Raw genomic sequence first — 23,764 nt, 5'->3', positions numbered from 1 at the left:
AACATTGCCTCCCTTAAATCAAGCTTGTAGAATTAATCATTCCAAGCATCTTCTTCAATTTGTAAAATAACTCTGTCTTCAATGGCTTTGTAAAGATATTTGCAACTTGTTCTTCAGTTGGACAGTACTCGATCACAACTTCTTTTTCATTCACCAACTCTCTGATTTTGTGAAATCGAATATCAATATGCTTCGATCTTCTATGGAATACTGGATTTTTGCAAAGTGCAATAGCTGACTTGTTATCGCAAAATATTGTTGTTGGAGTATTTTGTTTCTCGTTCAATTCCTCAAGAATTCTTCTTTGCCAAACTGCTTGTGTTGCACAACTTGATGCTGCTATATATTCTGCTTCTGCTGTAGAGAGAGCCACTACTGGTTGTTTCTTTGAGGAACGAGAAATTGCACCAGAACCAAGATGAAATACGAACCCTGAAGTACTTTTTCTTGTTTCTATATCTCCAGCCCAATCACTATCAGTGTAACCGACAAGATTCACTTCAGTAGTATTTTCATAATAAATACCATCATTTAAAGTACCTTTGATATATCGAAGAATTCTTTTTGTCGCTTGCAAATGGTTGGTACAAGGCTCCTCCATAAATCTGCTAAGCAAACCAACTCCAAATACAATATCTGGTCTAGTTGTAGTTAAGTGTCTTAGACTTCCAATCAAGCTTTTGTAATATGTAGAATTCACTGTTCTTCCTTTATCTTCTCTCAGCAACTTGAACTTCTCTTCGACTAGAGTAGAAACTGGCTTTGAATGCTCCATCTGAAATTTCTTCAAAATATCATTTGCATATTTCTTTTGAGAAATGAAAATTCCATCATCTCTTTGAACCACTTCAATGCCAAGAAAGTAAGACATCAAGCCCATATCTGTCATTTCAAAGTGCTTTATCATAGCCTCCCTGAATTCTACAATAACCTTCAAATTGTTCCCAATAAAGATCAAATCATCAACATAAAGACACACGATCAAGATATCTCCAGGTTCAACGAACTTGATATAAAGAGTATGCTCAAACGGACATCTTCTAAAACCATTCTCAATGAAATAAGAATCAATCTTCTTGTACCATGCTCTTGGTGCTTGCTTTAAGCCGTACAAAGCTTTCTTCAATTTATAAATTTTATCTTCTTTTCCAAGAACTTCATATCCTGCAGGTTGCTCAACATACGCTTCTTCTTCTAAAGTGCCATTTAGAAATGCAGACTTAACATCCATTTGATGTATCTTCCACTTATTTTGAGCCGAGAGTGAAATAATCATACGAATAGTGTCTAATCTAGCAACAGGAGCAAATACTTCAAAGTAGTCGATACCTGGTTTTTGTTTGTATCCCTTTGCAACTAATCTTGCTTTGAAACGATCAACTTCACCATTGGGTTTGTACTTAGTCTTGTAAACCCACTTTACTCCAATCGGCTTCTTATCTGTTGGTAAATCTGTCAGCTCCCATGTGTCATTCTTCTCAATGGCATGAATCTCCTCATCCATTGCTTTCTTCCAATTGTTGTCTTTAAATGCTTCTTCAAAGTTCAACGGCTCACAATCTGAAAATAGAGCAAAATTTATGATTTCTTCATCAGACGGATCGTTGTCATTGCCAACTTCATAATCTGCTAATCTAGCAGGTAGTATCCGCTCTCTTTGAGGTCTTCTAGATGATTCTGGTTGTTCGGTTGCATCCGGTTGTCTTTCTTCTTCATCATCACATGTATTTGGAATTATAGTCCGCTGCTTTTCTATCTTTGTGTTCCAATCCCACATGTCTTTCTCGTCAAACGTCACGTCTCTGCTGATGATTACTTTCTTTGTTTCTGGATTGTACAACTTGTATGCTTTTGAGTCTGTGCTATAGCCAATAAAGATACACTTCTCGCCTTTGTCATCTAACTTCTTCCTTAATTGATCTGGTACGTGGGCATAAGCAATACACCCAAAGACTCTGAAATGATGAATGGAAGGCCGCTTTCCACTCCAAGCTTCCTCTGGAGTTTTATCACGAACACTTTTTGTTGGACACCTGTTTAAAATATGAACTGCTGTTGCGACTGCTTCTGCCCAAAACTCTTTAGGCATTTGTTTTGACTTGAGCATGCATCTGACCATCTCCATGATGATTCTATTCTTTCTTTCAGCAACTCCATTTTGTTGAGGAGTGTATCTAGTTGTTAGTTGGTGTTGAATTCCGTGTTGCTTAAAGTATTCTGAACACGCAAGATATTCTATTCCTCTGTCTATTCTGAGAATTTTGATTTTACAGCCACTTTGTTTTTCGACAAACGCCTTGAATGTCTTAAAGACATCACATGCTTCTGATTTCTGCTTCAGAAAGTATACCCATGTATATCTACTAAAATCATCAATAAAAGTGATAAAGTACCTGCTACCACCATTACTTGGAACTTCTACAGAACAGAGATCTGAATGCACAATTTTAAGTAATCTTCTAGCTCTCCAAGACTTTCCTGTAGGGAATGGATCTCTGTGCTTCTTTTCCAGTTGACAAATCTCACAAATACAATTGGGAATATGAATCCGTGATAGACCAGAAACAAGTCCTTTTCTTGACAGGTAGTTTAGGCCATAAAAATGAAAGTGCCCAAACCGCATATGTCACAACCAGTTATCATCAAGTATCACAGAACTCATGCAAGAGGGATTAACATGTTGAATTTTTAACGGAAACATTCTGTTTGAAGTCATCTTTGCTTTATCAATGAACCTTCCGTTGTTGTCAAATACAGTGCAAAATCCACGATAAGTTATCATCTTATATCCCTTCTCAGATAATTGCCCCATACTCAGTAAATTGTAATCAAGTTCAGGAGCATAAAAAACATCAGAAATATAACTCAGAGAACCATCTTTCAATCTAATTGGTATGTGCCATTTTCTTTCAATAGGGATCTTTGTGCTATTACCAAACTTCAATAATAGTTTAACTGAATCATCTAATGAAGAAAATAACTCCTTTCTACCAGACATATGATTACTACAAGCATTATCCAAGTACCATATATTTTCATCTTCAGCACATGAATTACTTGTAAAAAATAAAGTCTGAGTACCCAGATTGTTATCAGTATTTTGATGCTGATTTTCTGCAACGTGTGTTTGATTATTATTCATCACTTTGAATCTGCAATCTGCTGCTTTGTGTCCATACTTTCCACAATGAAAACAATTGAAATTGGTTCTTTCTTGATGAAAATTTCCTCGACCTCTTCCTCGGTTGACAGGCCTGAAATTCGTTCCACCTCTTTCTTGATTAGGTGGTGTAAAGTTATTGTAACTTCCTTGGTTGTAATTGCCACGACCTCTACCTCTGAAACTTCCTCTGCCTCTACTTTGAAAATTAAAACCACAACCTCGTCCTTCTTGTGTACGGTTTGATTCTGCAACGTTGTTGAAATTCACTCGGCTTTTCAGGGCTTCCTCAGTTGATTTTTCTGACTTCTCCAATATTCTGCTGATGTGGCTTTCCATAGTTCCTTGCAACTCTGCAATCGTCATAGTATCCATATCATGGGACTCTAGTATCGTAGTCACCACATGGTCATACTTCATCGGCATGGTGCGAAGAATTTTCTCCACCACTTTGCTATCGGGCATATCTTCTCCATAAACTCTCATCTTATTGACAAGATCTGTAACACGAGTAAAATATTGCTCAACGGTTTCTGAGCTAGACATCTCGTACCTTTCATATTCTCTTCTTAAAGACTGTAGCTTTACTTTCTGAGCTTTATCTACGCCTTTGTATGATAGCTTCAACGTGTTCCATGCTTCATTTGCACTTTTGGCATCTGCTATTTTGCCAAACACCATATAATCTACTCCTTGATGAATTTGAGATAGCGCCAATTGATCTCTCCTCTGTTGGGCAGCATATGCTCCTTCTTGCAAACCCGGTTCAATAAAATTCCACAGGTTCTGGGCCTTCAAATGGGTAGACATCAAAGTCTCCCAATAACTATAATCAAGTTTTTCATCTAACTTAGGACCAGACCACACAATATTGAAAGTGTTTGCCATACCGACTCTATGAATAAACAACTATGTGAGAACTCTCCCACACCTCACAAACTCTCAAACACCAGGCGCTGGATTAACCAGCTCTGATACCAAATGTAAGTATAATACCCACACTTCAATTGGCCTTAGGATCACTCACTCATATAAATGACGCTATCATATTTTCATCTTTCAAACTCACTAACACTCATAAAACAAAGGAGAGAATTTCAAAACATACTCATTTTCATTATGGAACACATATACAATACACAAGGCATATGTGCCTTTATATAGGCAATGCTTCCTACTAAAATAATAATTTATGAATCACAAATCAATTTTGTAATGACTACCATGCTATGAGTTGTCTTCATGAATCTTCCTTCAACTTATATTTATGTAGTTTCTATAATCTTCTAATTTAGGTTGCTTGGTCTTCAATTTCAATTCAATTTGATTTTGAATTTCTTCAATGTTGTAGAATATTGTAATTGTACTATTCTCTTGAATGTTTTTCAAAAATCTTCAAGCTTCCAATATGTTAGCTTCTAGCAATATCTAGCAAATTGATGATTATTGTATTCAACTAAAACTTTGCTTCTTCTTTGACCATTTTGACTTCAAAAACTCTTCATGAAAATTCTAGTGATGCAAGTTGATTTATAATGAATTAACAATGAAAAAAAATAAAAATATGTATTTTTTGTTGTTTAAATAAAAAAATAGAATAAAAAAATATAAGACCCATCAAAATGTTTTCTACTCAAATATGAGATGAAAATGAAAGAAAAATTTATAAATAAGTTTAAAATTATTAATTTATCCTTTGATCAATTAAAAAAAAATAAAAGATATAAATGTATTATTATAATTTTATCTTTTTTTTATTTTTTTCTATCCAAATAAAAAATAATTTTTCTATTTTTTTTCATTTATTTTCTCTTTATCCAAACAACACATAAAACAATCAATTTTTTTTTTTATTTTCTTTTTTTCTATTTTTTATTATTTATCCAAACAAAACGTAAGGATTTGCTGTTGGCTAATAGATTGTTACATGATCAACACTTATTTAAATGAACTAACCAACTAATCACTAGATTAACTCAATTTAATTTTCATTGCTATCTTCTTCCAAAAATACTGTGACGTTTAAGTCAGCAATAATTTAAAGAAATAAAAAAGAATAATCTAAATAAGTTAGGGTTTTAGAGGTTTAATTTCTATTGTCAATATGGAAGTTATTGAAAAGTAGTTGATCTAAATAATTTTGTCTTCTTTTTCATCAACTCTTATACCTTAACTTTACATATTTATGCATACAATAACAAAATAAATGACTAGCAGCGTACAAATCAAGATTTTCCATGACTCAAAATGCACTAAGCTGAAAAGTTTATGATGTGGAAAATTCCAAATCCCAATCCCTAAAAATCACAAGAGTGAGTGAGTGAACCAAACAGTTATACACTTACGCGCATGAAAGTGAAAGTGAAAATGAACCCAATCCCCACCTGCATCGGTATTTTTAGTTTGGAAGAAGAAATGTGAGAGTGAGTGTCATTATTAATAATAATTATAAATATAAATAAATAAGATAGAATCAAATGGCAGCCATTGCCAGCACACTCCTTCTTTCTTTCTCATTCTCAACCGTATCTTCGTCTTCTCTCTTTCTCACCAGAATCACTTCTCGTTTCTCTTTCGCTGCACCGCTTCCTCTGCGTTCCAACCGCACCAAGCACATGGCTCACACTCTCGCTCGCGCCACTGCCACTCTCGGCCTTACTCACCCTTCCAACACCGATTCCCCCAAGGTTCCTTTTTTACCTAAATCTACCCTGCCCGTGTTTTGTTTTTTCACTGATGCTGGTTAAAGTTTATGACTTTGGGGTTTTTTCGCTGTGGGGTTTGATTTTAGATTATTGTTATTTTGTAATGGATGATGTGGTTTTGATGCTGAGGTTGATGCTATGCTTGATTGGATTTGAATTTGGATTTTGATGTTGTTGTTGTGCCTGTTTATTTGTGTGGTTCTGGAAACTGAAATATGTCTGTTATGTGTTTGTGAAAATTCCTGGAAAGATCTCTTTTGCTGCTAAGGAGGTTGATGTCACTGAATGGAACGGAGACATCCTTGCAGTGGGTGTTACTGAGAAAGACTTGGCTAAGGATGGGAAATCGGGATTTGAGAATCCGATTTTGAAAAAGATTGACTCCAAGTTGGGTGGTTTGTTAGCTGAAGCATCCTCTGAAGAGGATTTCTCAGGCAAAGCTGGCCAATCAACGGTTCTTAGAATTACTGGCCTTGGGTCGAAGAGGATTGGCTTGATTGGGCTTGGACAGTCCACTTCCACTACCGCAGCTTTTAAGACTTTTGGTGAGGCTGTTGCAGCTGCTGCAAAGTCTGCTCAAGCAAGCAATGTCGCCGTTGTTCTCGCCTCTTCTGAAGGACTTTCTAAAGAAACAAAGCTCAGCACTGCTTATGCAATCGCCACTGGTATGTTATATGTGTTATTGTAGTTGTATGTAATGATCTTATGAAATTGATATCTATACATGATGTGCGGTCTTCAACTTTGCCAGGGACTGCGCTGGGAATATTTGAGGATAACAGGTACAAGTCGGAATCAAAGAAATCAGCGCTTAGCTCAGTTGACATTATTGGCCTTGGAACTGGACCTGAATTGGAGAAGAAACTTAAGTATGCAGGAGATGTTTCCTCCGGTATAATTTTTGGAAGGGAGCTTGTAAATTCTCCTGCTAATGTGCTCACACCAGGTTCGTTTGAAACTATTGTTCTTGTGTGTGTTCTGTAATTTTCATTGTTTCATTGCTGTAATTCATCAGTGAAGGAGTTCTCTAACAAGTGCTTTATGATGGTTACCTCAGGGGTGTTGGCAGAAGAGGCATCAAAGATTGCTTCTGAATATAGTGATGTTTTTACTGCTAAAATATTGAATGCTGAACAATGTAAGGAATTGAAAATGGGATCCTATCTGGGTGTTGCTGCAGCATCAGAAAATCCTCCACATTTTATCCATCTATGTTATAAACCTCCAAGTGGAACTGTCAATGTCAAGTTGGCATTGGTTGGAAAGGGTTTGACTTTTGACAGGTATAAATAACTTTTATCTTCTTTATTTTTTATTTTTTATTTTTTAATGTATAAGTGGAAGAGAGTGTTGAATCTGATATGTGATGTTCCCTAGTGTGTTATCCATGGTTTTGATCATGGTGTCAAGTAATTTGAGTTAGTTATGATGTTAATGTCATTACTACAAGATAAATCTATGATATGGGGTACCCAATATTTCTTCGTTCTCTTCTTTCTAATTGGGTTGTCAATTTACCATCATGGCATAGAAATCATTGGGTAAATGTATATTGTGTTTCTTGTGAAATTCTGCCATGTATTTCTTATTGGATTTCATGAAGCAGTTTATACTTTTCCTTTGCTCTTACATATCATATTTCTTCATCTGTGTGTTATTAGTGGTGGCTACAACATCAAGACTGGACCTGGCTGTTCAATTGAACTCATGAAATTTGATATGGGTGGTTCAGCTGCCGTTTTGGGTGCAGCGAAAGCTCTTGGTCAAATCAAACCTCTTGGAGTTGAGGTCAGTAATTTATGTCATTGTTCATGTATTTTTCCCCTTTGCAAAGAATGAAATTCAATTGATTGATTTGCACATAGTTTCATTTGTACAAAACTAAAGGAATTTTTTTTTATCTCATTTCTTATTTAACACTATCGAGTTTTCTATTGCATTCCATATTGCATATGAAATTTCATTCTAGTTTCTTTTGGAATGTTTAGTTTGGAGTTGCTGGTGAATATTGTGAGTTACTGCATTTTGTGGTACAATTGCTAATTATGATTAATAATTCATGCTATGCCCAAGTTTAAAGTCCTGCATATGCAGGTTCATTTTGTAGTTGCAGCTTGTGAGAATATGATTAGTGGAAAAGGTATGAGGCCTGGAGACATTGTCACAGCTTCAAATGGAAAGACTATAGAGGTGAGGCTTTATTTGGTTATAATCACAACTTAATGTACACGTTATTGGAACATAGCATTTGTTACATTTTGATCCTGTTTCAACCGTTACATTGCAGTCTTCTCATCTTTTCCCTCCAGAAATCATATATTTCTGATATTGAGAATTTTTGGTGCTTCTTGAATGTTTAATTTTAATATTTGGATGCAATGTATTGGTCACTTGAAATATCGTATGACAAACCTGTTGTAGAAATATCTGGTAAAAATAAATGTGTAAAACTGGAAATCGATGATTAGAGATTTTGGCCTCTAGGATCAATATAATTAAACATGTGTAGTAGTTTTTCTTATTTGTTTATTATAATATTACCATTTGAGATCATTTACTAAGAATTTGATGTTGGGTTTCTTTTGTAGGTTAACAACACTGATGCGGAGGGTAGGCTTACCTTGGCAGATGCTCTGGTATATGCTTGTAACCAAGGTGTTGAGAAGGTATGAAACTCTGCATTTACCTCTTTCTATCCCTATAATCTCCCCATGATTCATACAGATTAGGTTAATTGCCCCAATTGGATGGTCTGCTTAATATTCATCGGTTTGGTAGATTTGGTTGTTTATTGTTTTCTCTAATAAGAGTTAGAGAAAACATTAGAAGCTTTTTCTAACTTGTATGTAAGCTCAGTTGCTCAAATACTCAATTATTTGGAGTATACAATTGCAATTTCTTAAGAAGTATATGTGTATACTTTGGTTTTAGAATTGTGCTAACAGGTTGATCAACTATTCTTCAGATTGTGGACCTGGCAACTTTAACTGGGGCATGTGTGGTTGCTCTTGGACCCTCAATTGCAGGTAATTTTGATCTAAAGTACTATTATATTGTGTATGTATGGGTTTGATTTATTTTCTTATTGATCCTATCAAGAGTTGCTAGTGGAAACCATAAAAAGGTCAAATTTTTAGTTGGCATTGAAAGCGCCATGTTATTTTGGGGCAAGAATTCATCTGATACTATTTCAACTGTTGCTTTTGAAGGTATTTTTACACCCAGTGATGAGCTGGCAAAAGAAGTTGTTGAAGCCTCTGAGGTGAGTGGGGAGAAACTATGGAGGATGCCATTAGAAGATAGTTACTGGGAGTCAATGAAATCAGGAGTCGCTGATATGGTTAACACTGGTGGTCGACAAGGCGGTGCTATTACTGCCGCCCTTTTCCTAAAACAGGTATGTATGATGTGTCTAATCATATAGAATCTTGCTATTCTCTTAATATTACTCCATAAACTTATTGGGAAATTGCTACCAACAACTGCTATTTTGCAGTTTGTTGATGAAAAGGTTCAATGGATGCATATTGACTTGGCCGGTCCGGTATGGAACGAGAAGAAACGCTCAGCAACAGGATTTGGTGTTGCTACTTTAGTAGAATGGGTTTTGAAAAATGCTTCTCAAAAGTGAACTGATAATTGATATCTCCAAGTCTTGTTATATGGTGAGTGAATCAGAGAGGATGAGATAATGCATCTTGTGGTGTTTTTGGTTCAATGGGTTTGGTTTTATGAATAAGTTTAGGGGAGATGTAAAAGGGGGTCAGAGGAGGAGGCATATTTCACTGTATTCAAACCTTTTTCTGTTTTTGACTTAGTTCAGAATTCCATTAGTCTCTTGGCAGTTTGGTTTTATTTTTCCTATCGGCCATTTGTGATTCTTACATCTCCATTAGTGTCCTCAAGTGAAATTGGTGCATTATGCATATGCCATAAACAGCACCATGTGCATTACTTTGAAATAAGGGAAAGACTGAATCCCTTGCCCTATACTGCATTTGATAGAAAAAAATATATAAAATAAAATAAAATAAAGGAAAGATAAATAAAGGAAAAAAGGGATTCTTAGGGGTTTTTTTTGTTTATTTAATGTTTTTTACATTTTTCTTAAAATTGGCCAATTTTGGTATACTAACAAAGTAACAATACATTTTTTTAAGCCTTTAAAATTGAACTAACAATGAAGGTTAAAACATGCTAATGCATCATTAATTTATTATTATTTCACAAAATTAAGAAATTTAATAAATTTAAAAAATTATAACTTCCCATTATCTAAATACAAGCAAGTTCTTTTACAATAAAAGGGATAAATCGTTAAGATTTAATAAGTATATCTCACTCTAGTAATATTAGATGAAATTTTGTAGTTAGCTCTCTAATTTTCTTTTTCTCTCTCTCTTTTAATTTTTGATCCCCCAACAAAGAACCTATAAGGGTAATTATTTAGATAAGAAAAATACCTATACATATTATCATCTAATTAAGCTTTGTGAACCCAAAAATGAATTTACTTTAATTGAAAATTCATTTGATTATATCAAGTACAGATTATTATCACAGTAGAACTGGAATTAATAAAATAGGCGTTACTATATTCGATCCATAATGATTTTTAAAAAAATTCACACTAAATGAAAATTTTCAAATGAAGCTTTTTTTAGTCTTCTTGTTATATTTTCTATAAAGTGAAAAATCATGACATAGTGGACGCCATTTTATGGAATATTAATAAAAGCGAAGTGAATTTATTTAAATTAGTCTAGTGGTTAGATCATTATTCTTTTTAAATAAATATTAGGATTTGAATTTTACAGCTAATAATAAATTATTAAATAGAACTCTAATTTACGAATGATTAGTCTTTGTATGTCCGGTTAGAGATCCTGTGGAACCAAAACAAAAAAAAAAAAGCTAAGAGAACAGAAAGTCAGAAACAGCTTCCTTATGTAAGACCTTGGACCATGTTGCTTCCTTAGATTAGTGAGATATACTTCACTTACAGTTTAGTTTAAGTCTCCTTTCACTTGCACTTGCACTTCAAACTTTCACACACAAACCTCTCTCTTCTCTTCTCTTTTCCTCTCTTTCACACCAAACCAAATAAACAGCAGAAAAAAGGGCCCATAAAAAAAGAAAAAATAATTCCTTTTTTTTTTGGGGCGTGTTATTTGCTGAAAGCTTGCCTCCATCTATGACTGTCTGTAACCATGACAGACAAACAGTAAAATATATAATAGAACGACGACAACCTGTCCTTTTGTGGGTTCTCTCTTTTGATTCCTTCCTTTTTCATTTTGATTTCAATCCAATAACTATTGAACTAAATAGAGGAAAACACAGTCATACAGAGAAAGTGAAGTGAAAAGAAAAAGAGAGAGAGAGAAAAGAATGAGTGTTTCTTTGACTGTGATGACCTTCAATCTGCATGATGATCAAGCAGAAGATAGTCCCAACTCGTGGGAGAAGAGGAGGGACTTATGTATTAGTGTAATCACAAGTTACTCTCCCATCATCCTTTGTACCCAGCAAGGTTCTTACTTCTACCTGTGTTCCTTTTGTGGGTCTTATCTTTTCATCTGGGTTGCCTAAAAATGCTTCCTTTTACTGTGATTTGATCTGGGTTTTGGTGGATCCTTGTGGATGAAGCTGCCTTTTGATATCTATCATTTGCTAACATAACTACATAAGTGCAAATGCTTTCAATATTGATGCTTTGATTTGAAGATTTCTGCTTTGCTTCAGCATTATTGCTCTTTGCCTACTTGAAGATTGTTGATCTGCTTGCTTTATTTATATATAATAATGTATTTTGATTAGTTTTCTCCCCAGTTTATTGATTTCGATCCCCTTGTCTGTTTTGATTTTGCATCTGGAATCAGGAGTGAAGACACAATTGGACTTTCTTCAACAGGGTTTGCCAGGTATTTGAATGAGTTCTCTTCAGCTTATGAAATCTTTATTTTATAAGTTCTCAGATTTACTCCATGTATAATCTGGTTACCATCATTTTCTATATTAATTTTGACATAAACAGAAATGTATGTGCCATAGCCCATGGGCCATATGGCCTATGCATTGTTAATAAATTGTATTATATGATAATGGATATGAAGAGAAATTTCTCAATAAGAGCTGTTATCAGTAATGCCATATGAAATCTGCTAAAATAACAAGATGAGAAAACTTTATAATTGAGACCAGATGAGACCTGAATTTTGTTCTTGATATCATTACTCTGCTTCTAAAAAAATTACAAAGGTTATGATCAGTTTGGGATATCTCGGAAGGGGCCCCAAGACACTACAGATGAACATTGTACCATCTTCTATGATAAGGAAAAGGTATGAGCTCATTAACTTTTTTTTTTTTCAATTCAACTGGCTAGAGAACTAGTTAATTAACTGATTCTTTTATCTTCTCAAATGTAGGTAGAGCTTCTGGAAGGTGGAACATTTTGGTTGTCTGAGTCTCCATCTGTACCTGGAAGCATGTCATGGGGTTCTGAAGTTCCTTGCATTGCAACATGGGCTATATCCTTGTTATTCTGAAAATAAATTATTACTTTTTATTCAAACTTCAGTTTACTCATGTTGAGAAATCTTTGAAACATTTGGTTCTTTGACATTATGTCCACACATTTCAACTTAAAGGAGTTGAGCCACCAGGATTCTCATTTCAGATAGTAAATACAAACATGGATCAGTTTAGTCCTCGTGCCCGTCGGCGAAGTGCCTTACTCACATGGCAGCACATTGCATCCTTACCACCTAGTCTCCCAGTTGTGTACTGTGGAGGATTTAATACACAAAAAGAATCAACTACCGGACGCTTTCTTCTTGGAAGATCTAGGTATTGTCTTATTATGCAAGTTTTCAAGTTCTTACCATATTACTATTGTTAGCTTGAGTTCATCTTTCCAGCAATGCATGGTGCAACTATCTTTGCCATTCATTCATTCATGTTTGTTTACTCTTAATGAGTGCAGAGAGCATGGTGTAGTTGGGGATATGAGGGATGCATGGCCTAGCGCCCGTGTAAGGAAAAATGTTTCTCTAATCCGCACTTATCATGGATTCAAGGGTACTGTATGTGTTTTTACACTTCCATTCAGTTATATGAGAATGATATGGCTGTAAAATTAGTATGTTAATTGGTGTTATCTTGTGCTGTCAGGTGACAAACAGGGAGCACTTGAATTCCTCAAGTTAATATTAAGAGCACTCTGCCTCTGCTGGGATCGCCAGACGCAGGATCTTCACATTGATTGGATCCTTTTCAGAGGTAGATCTCTGATTCCTGTTTCATGTGAGGTGGTGAATGATAATATTGATGGGTACTATCCATCTTCTCATTTTCCCATATTTGCTGAGTTCATGCTTCCTCGAACCGTAAGGATGCTAGAATCGCCTGTACAAGAGGATAACTAAAACTTGGCTTCTTTCTATACCTGGATTCCCACCGGCTGCACCTCTTTTCGTCCTTGTAGCTACAACCCCCCATGAATATGTCTTGTAGTTATATTGCCGGGGTTGGGATATTGAAGTATACTTTATGGACCTCTGAAAAATGTGGACAAAACAAATCATTATGAGCAGCATTTGTCAGCTGAAATCTGCCTCTAAGTGAGGATAATGTATTGTGCAAAGTTCAATTTTCTTGTCAACTTAAGTGGTTCATGCTATTACTTTCTCAAGATGTACTTTGAAATACCACATAAGAAACATATGATATTTATTATTGATGATCTTTGAAATTGAGGGGGTGCTGTGTTGCTAATAACTGCTAAAGATTATGAGTAACAAGTTAAAAATTTTGGATATCACTTGATAAATTACATAAAGGAATCAAACATGGAAGGTGGAAGTAGTGTTTGCACACTTGAACGGTGCCTCACTCAATGAGATAATGACAAATATCACAGATTATTCCTTTGTGGTGAAATTTAAATAAAATTTTTTTATCTAGACATGTTTTAACATTCTTTTAATGAGTTATGTTACATATTTTTTTAAAAAAAAAAAACATAATCAGAACTTTAAAAAATAAAAAATGAGATCATAGACATCCAAGTCAACATCAAATTTTCATTCTTGTATCCTTGGTTGTCCAATTTCTATTTGAATATAGTTTAATAGACGTGTTCCCACAGCTAATCACATGAATATTATTATTGGATGTTGAGTTGTTGACTTTGACTTGGAAATCTTGTGATTAAGTGAGTAATAATAATCACAGAACCATAGACAGAGGTGTTGGTAACAATGGCAAGAGGAACTCTCCTTCCTCAACTATGCATCTCACTCTGCACTTTTGTTCTGCTCTTTGCTTACCATGCTTCATGTTTTTACCTCTTTGATGTTGCACCTCAAGACTTCCACAAGGTTACTCCCTTTCTTTTCTTTGGAGTTTGGATCTTCAAATTTGTATTCTTTTCAATCATTATTAATTCATTTTCTCTTCGGTGAATCTTGGATCAGATGAATCTTAGGTAGTCTTAGTTTTATAGGACTCTCTACCTTTGTTGACTTTGGATATTCTTGTACTATTGTAGTGGATCAATGCTTTAAATTTTCAATACATATGAAGAAGTTCTGAATTGTTCATGGCTATTTAAGAATCATTTCCATTCTATCTTACAAAGCACCTAAACTTGTCAAAGAAATGGTGATAATTTTTTTTAATCATGATATTGATATCATTGGTGACAGGGTGATCCATTGATGGTGAAAGTGAAGGAACTGACTTCCACAAAAACACACCTTCCATACTCTTACTACTCACTGCCTTATTGTCATCCAGAGCGAGTTGTTGACTCTGCAGAGACTCTTGGGGAAGTTATTCAGGGTGAACTCATTCAAAACTCTCCCTATCTGGTTGGTTCAAGTATTGGTTGCACAGCTTGTAACTTTCAATCGTTTGTTTACCATATTCAACTAGTAAAGCATTGAAACAATTTTTTTATGCTTTCAGTTTAGGATGAGAGAACCACAGAAATGCAAGATTGTGTGTCGTATAGTTCTCGACGCGAAAACAGCCAAAGAATTCAAGGAAAAGATAGAGGATGAATATCGGGTGAACATGTGAGACACTGATTGCCTTAATCACGATCAAACTTTATTTCATTTATGTCTTTGTTACAAGATGATAGATAACCTTTCCTTGCATTCTTGCAGGATTTTGGACAATCTTCCCTTGGTTAGAGGAATATCATTTCCCGATGAATCTTCCATTCTGTATAGCCATGGCTTCCCCATTGGTTTTACAGGAATGTATGCCGGAGTAAGTACATGCTCGCCGACCATTCATTATTTTTAAATCATGGATCTGATTGACAAGCACTCAATTGTTGGCAGAGCAAGGAGGTGAAATATTTTATCCAAAACCATTTAACTTTTGTAGTCAAGTATCATGAAGATCCAATAAAGAACTTGTCAAAGATTGTAGGCTTCGAGATCAAACCTTTCAGGTTGTATTATAGTTCTTCTTTACTTGCTGATATAAATATCATGGTTAATAAGTTGGTAAATTGTAAATAGTTTTATGAATTCAGTGTGAAGCATGAATATGATGGAATATGGACTCACGCTCACTTAACCACCTGTGGTGAACCAAATACATATGGATCACCTCAAGAGGTTAAAGACAGGAATGAAATCATTTTTACATATGATGTTGAGTTTGAGGTTAGTCAGTAATCAGTGATCACCATTCAATCATAATAGTAACTGCTTTCTTCTTCTATTGATTGCATCAAGTTTTAATTTTCTTTGCAGGCCAGTGATCTGAAACGGGAATCTCACTCGGATATGTATCTTCCAAAGGTTGGTGACTGGTTTTGGACTGTTAAGTCCTTGACAATTGTACTATTCCTATCTGGCATGGTGGCCATGATAATGCTGCGGACAATTTACCGCGACATCTCAAAGTACAATCAGTTACAGACACAAGAAGAAGCACAGGAAGAGACAGGGTGGAAAGTAGTCCATGGTGATGTGTTTAGGCCTCCATCAAACTCAGAGTTACTCTGTGTATATGTTGGAACAGGAGTTCAGTTATTCGGAACAGTTCTTGTCACAGTGGTCTTGGCTGCTATTGGAATTCTATCTCCCTCAAACGGAAGGAGATTGATCAGATTAATGCTGTTCCACTGGATACTTATGGGGCCAGTTGCCGGATACACTTCGGTGCGCCTCTATAAGAAGTTCGACGGGACAGAATGGAAAAGAATCACTCTCAGAACAGCTTTGATGTTTCCAGCTACTGCATTTGCTGTATTCTTTTTGCTGAATGCTCTTGTTTGGTTCCAAGGATCTTCCAGGGCCATGCCATTGGGAACAATGTTGCTTCTTGTTTTCTTATTGTTTGGAATCTCAGTGCCACTTGCCTTCATTGGTGGCTATGCTGGTTTTAGGAAGCCGGCGATGGAGGATCCTGTAAGGACACGCAAGATAGCTAGGCAGATACCGGAGCAGCCTTGGTACAAGAACCAAGTCCTCTCTATTCTCATTGGAGGCTTTCTCCCATTCGCTGCAGTCTTTATAGAGTTTTTCTTCATTCTTGTATCAATCTGGTATTTTGAGTTTCATCGCATATACAGCTTCTTGCCCATCATGTTTGCGATCCTCATTGTTACTTGTGCTGAGGTCTCCATCGTTCAATGCTACTTCCAGCTGCGTAGCGAAGACTACCACTGGTGGTGGAGATCATACCTGACTTCAGCTTCCTCTGCACTCTACCTTTTCCTATATGCTGTTTATTTCTTGTTCTTCAAGACTGAAATCACAAAACCAGCATCTTTAGTCTTGTATTTTGGGTACATGCTGCTGCTTTCATATGCTTTCTCTGTGTTGACCGGCGCTATCGGTTTCTGCACATGCTTCAGCTTCACAAGGCTCATCTATTCATCAGTTAAATTTGACTAATGTTTGCCCATGTAAACTTTCAGTATCATATATTATACTCTTACAGTGGGTTCCTTCTGTGTTGTGGTAGCTTTTTCCCCCCGGAAGATTTTCATTAATTAGGATCATACACCTGCCAGATACATAGATATATGAAAATGAAAGCAGAAATGTTACTAAACCTACAATTATAACTAATGAAAACTATACAGCTATAGAAAGTCCAGAATTTGCAGCAACACAAAATCACTGCAATAATCTGATACTTTCATAATGGTTTTACGTTGTTATAACTGCAATATCCCCGCAAATAATTGGACATTTGGACAGAAAATACTAAAATAGCATCTTAATATTGTCAATTACAAAAGTGAGACAGAACCATAAGTCCATAAGCATATCACTTCCATGACATACAGACAGACAAATTAGACGGAGTGACCAGCCTTCGGTTCTGCCATCCAATAACATGATAAATAGTATTGAGAACAATACACTTGCATCATTTTACATGCTCTGTGGCAAGCCTAATATGACAAAGTTGGTTTAATATTTAATTTACATACCACAGTAGTTACAACTCTTGCAACCCTCACAGCCCAAAACGGAATACAATTGTATAATACATAGCTTTTGATCTATCTTCACAAGTTTCAATCATTATGGTCTATGTGAACAAGCATTTCAAGAGAGTCATATATGAAATGTTAGTCTGCATCATCTGCTGTAAAATCAGGTTCTGGTGGTTTCTGTAGTTTCACCAACTCCCTGGCAGTCCTGGCATTTCGATTGCGTTGTACGCCTCGAAGAGTGTGCGCAGCAAATTTTGAGGCTAACAAGGCAGCACCGAGGCTGTATGAAGTGCCACCAGCATTGTTTTGAGTTCCTTCTGACTCATCGGGATCTTCTTCCTTCTGGCGAAGCTTCATAAGTTTCTTTTTAGAATATCGGCGCCACGCTGCTTGAATAAAGCACGCAGCCCAAGTCCTCCATTGTTGGGAGTAAAAACGGAAAGTGTGCTGCACCTGTCTACTGTGAAGGCGCCTAAACTGACTGGCTACAAACTTTAACTCATCAGCAGTTAAGGCAAAAGCTTCTACCTCAGTCAATGCCTTAACTGTTCTAGTAGAAGATGGGAGATTAGAGCCAGATCTGGGATCCAGTGCCCAGGTCAAGAGTTCCTCACCACAGAAGTCAGCCTCTTTTAGAAAACCACGGTTGAAAAATCCACTTCTCCCACCATCTGTGGTGACACTCTCAAGGCGACCTCGTATAATGAAAAGCATCTCATCAACTGGATCTCCTTCGCGGACAATGTATGTATTCTCTGTAAATAAACATGGTTTCAGTCTCTCACATATGGCATCAAGCAATCTCTCATCCATACTCTCAAATAGAGGAACCTACAAATACATAAGAAGCAATTAATAAACTAACATTTCAAGAGGGGGGAAAGAAGACGGCGATGAAGAGAAAAAGAAAGAAAGACATGTTAGGATGCTCGAACACAATTGGCAAACTAATCTGAGAGACCAAATCCAAACGATCTCAGGATGGTTAATGTCTTAAGGAACTCAAAATGTGAATCATAACAGCCACAGAGAGGGTATAATTAAATTTTTAGCTATGGTTAGTTAGCTGTAAATAACAAAACCACAGGTTAGTTCGTGCCGCGCTATAAATTTTTGGTCTCATTTAAGTATAATTTTTTGGTTGTTTGTCTGTCAACCTTTTAGTAAAAGGTTTAGGATAGAGGTGGTGCTCTGCAAAACGTTTAGTGTTAGACAGCATACCCTCCTCACTAAAGCTAGACAAAGATGTCGCTTAATATCTCTTCGCAGATCCTTTGGTAGACTCTGAACCAAGTTTTCTTCATCTACACCACGTGTTGCCAACCACTTATATTGATCATAACGTCTCACACGCTCTCTAAGATCTTGTGGGAGCAAGCGATGATGCATCCACTGTTCTGAATCACGCCTTTTCACTCTCATTTCCTCAAGCCTAATGGTAAGAGACTGAAGATATGTCTGTAACCATAGGAAAACACAGAAAACTCAGTATCAATTACACAATGTACCTCCTCGCTTTGAGGACATAAATTCAAAGCTATTAATATAAGGCCACAATATGATAAACAGAAACGACATTTAGAACAACAAAAAAATATCTTGTGCTCTCTCTCCGCAAAAATTGTAGCTTATGTGACATGTAATGGTGTATTTGCTCTAACTTAATGTAAAAGAACCACAATAGTTCTTAGATCTTTCTTCACACAAACATGAAGTCATCAGGATGAATACTGATATTTAATACAATTCTGGGAAGATTCATTAATTTTTAACTATACTTTTTTTGTGCAATAATTGTACATGCTTTAGCCAACACAAAAAGACAAGTGGCAAAGGATATCTTTCTCAATTTAATATATATCACATTAGATGCCCCCTACAGCTGCCCTTACAAGTAAATAGTAACTAGACAACTATTTAGAGGTTAGCCACTCCTACATAAATTAATTTATAGAATTTAATCCCACTCATAAAATTCAATGGCTCAATGCCATTTAATTACTCAAATGTTGATAAACATGATATCTAATGTTAGGTACTAAAACTATTCAACTAGCCAGCACATTTGACCCAGACAAAAGCATACTCCCAGCAATTTTTCATTTATATACATTAATCTAAATTATTTTAAGTATACCTGCATGTTGCCAATCAGAAGTGCAAAGAGAATGAGTCCAGCAATAGCTAGTGCTATAGAAAATATAACCTCACCAGGATAGGTGCTAGTTTGAAGCCCCTGACCAAGTGTACTGCAGTGAAGTCAACAAAAAAGTGATGAGCATTGAAGAGACAAGAATGAGTCTTACAATTTTATTAGAGGAACCCAAAATGCAACTATAACCAACAGTTTTTTCTATCCAATTGACCAAAATTAATACATTCTCTTCACAAACAACTAGTAGAGATAGAATAATCAATCCAAAAATGCATGCTTATGGAAACAACTCAGTTCAGAGAAAACACACATTATAATGTCCAGAGGAAATAAAATAATCACCTCAGATTCTGCAGCCCCCACCATAAACAGTAACAGTATTTGGAGAAGAAATTCTTAGATGATGAAACAATATCAGATGTCAAAGCTTGGTTAAAAATTCCATAATCAAAAGGTGGATTGTCCCCATCTGCAGCACATTTTAACTTAAGAGTACTGTCACTTATATTCTTCCAGGCAGCATAACCTGCCATGTTTTGGTTGCCACAATACAGGAAGTTTTTGTTGCAATCATTGCGGCAAGCCTTCTGCCAGCAAAAGTCGTTGCGTTCAATTGCTAACAAGTACCAAAATGCTCCAACTATCTGCAAATAACCAAAATAATTTGTAGGAAAAGTTGATGCACCAAGCTAGATGGAAAAATAATAGCATAACCGTTGAGATTGTAACAAACAAAAAACAAAAACAACAAAGCCTTATCCCACTAGGTGGAGTCGGCTACATGGATCAAACAGCGCCATTGTGCCCTATCATGTCCTGAGTTAAATAGAACAAGGCAAGGGAGACTAACAGAATTAGAACATCTCAAAAAGAAAATAAAAACTTACATGACTGGCAAGCATATATAGCAGCAAGTAATATGCAGCACCAGCCCACGCGGTTTCAGCAAATACACCAGCTGTTCTTTTAAGTTCTGAAGTCAATGGAACCATTCGGAAAAATCTGGGAACATACTGAAACAAGACAATATACAGCAAGGCCTGCTTTGTTGGAAGTACATCTGAACCGTTTGACCTCAGAAGAAATCTCCAAACCACAATCTGAACACCCAAAAAAAAAAAGGAGAAAAGTAAACAAATTAAGGTTCAGATTTTTCATATGCTCCATAAAATTACGGCTTCAATTAATATATGCACCATACTAGTACAAATAGTTCAATTAACTTCATTGATGGATGCCATTTGACCAGTCAGAATATTCGGAATATATTGATGGAAAACAAGTAACAAGTTGCAAATTTCAGCATAATATTAAACATATGAATAATTATATATAGCCCAAAGTCAAGGCAGGATTAACGATTGTATACTCCTTGCATCCACCAAAATGAGAGGTAAATATGTCTACAGCTAAACACACACAGAGACTCTATATGTGTGACACCTGGTGCATCTAACAAGAAATTAGAACTAAATAACTAATCCAAAATGCAGGAAGAGATGAAGATTATTTAAATCATGAGCTACAGCTTTTGCAGGAATTCATTCTTTTGCACAAATATATGCATAGATGTGCAAAGAGATTGAAGAGTTTTACTGTATCAGTGGTATTGTTTGCCTATCGGCCTTCTCAGAGTAAGTACCCAAAAGAAAAGCGGGAGCAGATTCCCCACAAATCCTTTTTTTTATAAAAAAAAAAAAAATCCAAATAAAAACAAGGAGAGCAAAGCATCCAAGATATTATTTTATGCCAACCTTAGAGTGAAAATTAACAGAGTTGAACACAATATTGACACAAAAAGGATCATATCAACCTGTGGTAAGGGAAATACAGATAGGAAATCAATGATGAAATATCGCTGCAAGTAACGCTTGGCTATCTGTGCCGGATCTATGACCAGCTCACCCCGTCCAAAGACACGAGATGATGGAGCAATATATGCAGTACGAAATTGGAGCGCCATGTGTATAAGATAGAAAGCATCAATGACTGTCCTTAAGGTTGTAGCTATAACTGCCAACTTTCGGTCTATGCCAACACAGTGTGCTTGATCATCAATGACAGGAAGATAAAAGAACAGTGGATCCACAGACACAGCCAAAATGCATGAGATAACAGAAAGTTTATTCCATAAGAGCAAAAATTTGTCTTGAGGATCAAATATCTTCTTTTCAGACACTTTAAGATCTTCTGGAAACACTGCCTTAGATACCCCAAATCCAAGTGATCGGCCAATTGATTTCAGCCCTTCAGATCCCTTTCTCATTCCTCTTTTAAAGGACCTAGAGGTTGTGCAGCTTCCATGACCACTATTGCTTAATTTATCAATACTAAATCCAGATTTTTTAACTCCAGCATCAGTAGACGAAGATAGTCTAGAATCAAAGACTTCCAACCTAGAATAAATTAACACAATGCACAGAAATAGATCATATTCCTCTGAAACTGAAATAAAGCATTTACAAAATCATAAACACGAGTGTGAAGATCCATTATAGTTTAGGAAAAAGGATGGATAAAAAAACAAAGACATAAAGGATGTTTTACAATATCATATGCAGTTATGCAGTTAAGGTCACTATGAGTTGTACATTAAAAAATTGCAAATAGTTGAACACTAAGAAAGCTACAACAATAAGATTTATGCTATGAAATTTCAATTTGGAGTCAGACTCCAATTTCTATAACATTTATTTGGATAGCCATCTTGGATTATCCTTAATAGCATATTATTCAGTCACACATGACAGATATTGCAAATAGTTAATTGGTTATATATCTTTCCATACCTCACAGGTGAGAAAGCAAACTGAACATAATGAACCCATAAATTACATCAAACGAACACAAATTATCTTTCCAATCATTTAAGTTTATTCTAGAGATGAAGGGTGAAATTTAAATTTGCCACTACCCAATTCATTGTCTTGGAAAAAATTTAACAAGAACAGTTGAAGTTGCCTGTAAAGTAACAAAATGTAGATACCTGTAAAGTTTGTCCTGCTGGCTACCCATGTATTGTGACTTGTAACCAGCGTCAAACATCTTTCAACAGTCAATCACATGTGCATAATCTGCACACGAACAAAAACAAAATTCAAAGAATGCCCAGTAGTCTTAACTCTTAACAATACTATTTTGCTTTAAACAAGCTGGGATTCCTAACTTTCACTTGAAGCCTTAAGATACATACTGGTGAAATTTGCGTTTCAAAATACATAGTACCAAGAACTGACATCATATACATATATAGAAAGCAAATAAACTACTTTTCCCTTACTAGCTCTACATCTTTGACAGTAGTTAGTATAAGCCTATAAGGATAAAAAATGTATAATAAACTATCCATTTTCAGTATGTCAAGAATTAAGCATCTATTTCCAACTCACTCCAAAACCAAATTCCTATAACTAGAAAAATCAAATCCGTTCAATTAAATCAAAATAAATCATATCCAAAATTTTCCGAGATTATTTAATAATACATTCTTCGTTACATATCTCGTTTACCAAAAGAAAAAACCACCATTGTAGTTTGGATCAATAATTCTCGTAAATTCTCCCCCCTCCTCAGCCACCCCTAATTCCACTATTCATAAACCCACCAAGTCAAATCAATGAATAATCTGAAAAAGAAAAAAGAAAAAAGAAAAAATTTCCTCCGCCTTCACCCTTAAAATCGATTTCACAAAGCTGATTACTACTCGGTTATATTTATACCCTTCCAATATAACAAAGGACAGAGAAAAGGGGGGAAAAAGAAAAGAATAAGAGTTGGTAATTGGTAGGGTTAACTATTGCTGAAACTCAACTTCAACTGTAACTGTAACAGTAAAAGCTGAAGTTCCGATGTCAGTCTCCGTATACCAAATCCGATTTTCGGCGACATGCAACGATTGGAAGCGAATCTATAGTCTAACGCTGATTCTGTAAAAGATGGAAGCGAATAACTAAGAAGAGGGAACAAACCTTGAAGAGAAAGAAGGGGGGAAGTTGCGGTGCGGCAAGTGGAATTGAAAGGAAAATGATGAAGAAGGAATTAACGGCGTCGGAAACTGTGAATCTCGGATTGATTACGTCAGCATGATTGAGTTGTGAAGCAGAAGAGAGAGAGAAGAGAGAGGAGCGCGCCAAACAAGAGAAAAGAGGAAGGAGGGTGGAAACTGGAAATGCAAAGTCAATAAACGGACAAAAACGTGACCATCACGACCAAAAGAAATCTAAAAAAAATTAAAAAGTAATATTAATGATAAAAAATTTGGATCATCT

At 35.8% G+C, this 23,764-nt stretch overlaps 4 protein-coding genes across 4 annotated transcripts; 3 read left to right on the top strand and 1 right to left on the bottom strand.

Moving 5' to 3' along the window:
• The first annotated feature begins 5,563 nt into the window (after positions 1-5,563).
• Positions 5,564-9,709, top strand: LOC130969890 (leucine aminopeptidase 1-like). Its single transcript, XM_057895800.1, has 10 exons — positions 5,564-5,847; positions 6,116-6,530; positions 6,617-6,811; positions 6,923-7,148; positions 7,527-7,653; positions 7,960-8,055; positions 8,454-8,531; positions 8,831-8,891; positions 9,075-9,262; positions 9,362-9,709. The coding sequence occupies exons 1-10, from the start codon at positions 5,638-5,640 to the stop codon at positions 9,494-9,496; spliced, it is 1,731 nt and encodes a 576-aa protein (XP_057751783.1). The 5' UTR covers positions 5,564-5,637; the 3' UTR covers positions 9,497-9,709.
• Positions 9,710-10,858: 1,149 nt separating this feature from the next.
• LOC130950690 (uncharacterized) lies at positions 10,859-13,605 on the top strand. Its single transcript, XM_057879282.1, has 7 exons — positions 10,859-11,398; positions 11,748-11,789; positions 12,127-12,209; positions 12,297-12,399; positions 12,504-12,717; positions 12,854-12,948; positions 13,042-13,605. The coding sequence occupies exons 1-7, from the start codon at positions 11,257-11,259 to the stop codon at positions 13,293-13,295; spliced, it is 933 nt and encodes a 310-aa protein (XP_057735265.1). The 5' UTR covers positions 10,859-11,256; the 3' UTR covers positions 13,296-13,605.
• Positions 13,606-14,028: 423 nt separating this feature from the next.
• On the top strand, positions 14,029-16,847 carry LOC130968334 (transmembrane 9 superfamily member 10-like). The gene is made up of 7 exons (XM_057893545.1): positions 14,029-14,249; positions 14,577-14,741; positions 14,839-14,948; positions 15,042-15,147; positions 15,222-15,334; positions 15,419-15,551; positions 15,642-16,847. The coding sequence occupies exons 1-7, from the start codon at positions 14,130-14,132 to the stop codon at positions 16,788-16,790; spliced, it is 1,896 nt and encodes a 631-aa protein (XP_057749528.1). The 5' UTR covers positions 14,029-14,129; the 3' UTR covers positions 16,791-16,847.
• Positions 16,848-17,090: 243 nt separating this feature from the next.
• Positions 17,091-23,656, bottom strand: LOC130968329 (probable cyclic nucleotide-gated ion channel 5). The gene is made up of 8 exons (XM_057893532.1): positions 23,465-23,656; positions 22,483-22,570; positions 21,310-21,892; positions 20,384-20,596; positions 19,839-20,140; positions 19,479-19,590; positions 18,563-18,799; positions 17,091-18,172 (listed from the first exon to the last, which is right to left on the bottom strand). The coding sequence occupies exons 2-8, from the start codon at positions 22,539-22,541 to the stop codon at positions 17,477-17,479; spliced, it is 2,202 nt and encodes a 733-aa protein (XP_057749515.1). The 5' UTR covers positions 22,542-22,570; positions 23,465-23,656; the 3' UTR covers positions 17,091-17,476.
• Positions 23,657-23,764: the final 108 nt, after the last annotated feature.

Source organism: Arachis stenosperma, chromosome 1, assembly GCF_014773155.1.
Source record: "Arachis stenosperma cultivar V10309 chromosome 1, arast.V10309.gnm1.PFL2, whole genome shotgun sequence".
Lineage (NCBI taxonomy): Eukaryota > Viridiplantae > Streptophyta > Magnoliopsida > Fabales > Fabaceae > Arachis > Arachis stenosperma.
The sequence above is the reverse complement of the archived record's forward strand: the minus strand, read 5'-3'. Positions and strand labels throughout refer to the sequence as shown.

Bases quoted from the DNA above. Each gene is read 5' to 3' on its own strand.
- LOC130968334 (XM_057893545.1), top strand. From the start codon at position 14,130: ATGGCAAGAGGAACTCTCCTTCCTCAACTATGCATCTCACTCTGCACT. The intron at 14,949-15,041 runs GTGAGACACTGA...GCATTCTTGCAG, and splicing joins GATGAATATCGGGTGAACAT to GATTTTGGACAATCTTCCCT. The intron at 15,552-15,641 runs GTTAGTCAGTAA...TTTTCTTTGCAG, and splicing joins CATATGATGTTGAGTTTGAG to GCCAGTGATCTGAAACGGGA.
- LOC130969890 (XM_057895800.1), top strand. From the start codon at position 5,638: ATGGCAGCCATTGCCAGCACACTCCTTCTTTCTTTCTCATTCTCAACC. The intron at 6,531-6,616 runs GTATGTTATATG...CAACTTTGCCAG, and splicing joins TGCTTATGCAATCGCCACTG to GGACTGCGCTGGGAATATTT. The intron at 9,263-9,361 runs GTATGTATGATG...GCTATTTTGCAG, and splicing joins CCGCCCTTTTCCTAAAACAG to TTTGTTGATGAAAAGGTTCA.
- LOC130950690 (XM_057879282.1), top strand. From the start codon at position 11,257: ATGAGTGTTTCTTTGACTGTGATGACCTTCAATCTGCATGATGATCAA. The intron at 12,210-12,296 runs GTATGAGCTCAT...TCTCAAATGTAG, and splicing joins TCTTCTATGATAAGGAAAAG to GTAGAGCTTCTGGAAGGTGG. The intron at 12,718-12,853 runs GTATTGTCTTAT...TAATGAGTGCAG, and splicing joins TTTCTTCTTGGAAGATCTAG to AGAGCATGGTGTAGTTGGGG.
- LOC130968329 (XM_057893532.1), bottom strand. From the start codon at position 22,541: ATGTTTGACGCTGGTTACAAGTCACAATACATGGGTAGCCAGCAGGAC. The intron at 20,141-20,383 runs GTAAGTTTTTAT...GGTTATTTGCAG, and splicing joins TATATATGCTTGCCAGTCAT to ATAGTTGGAGCATTTTGGTA. The intron at 18,173-18,562 runs GTATGCTGTCTA...ATGTATTTGTAG, and splicing joins GTCTAGCTTTAGTGAGGAGG to GTTCCTCTATTTGAGAGTAT.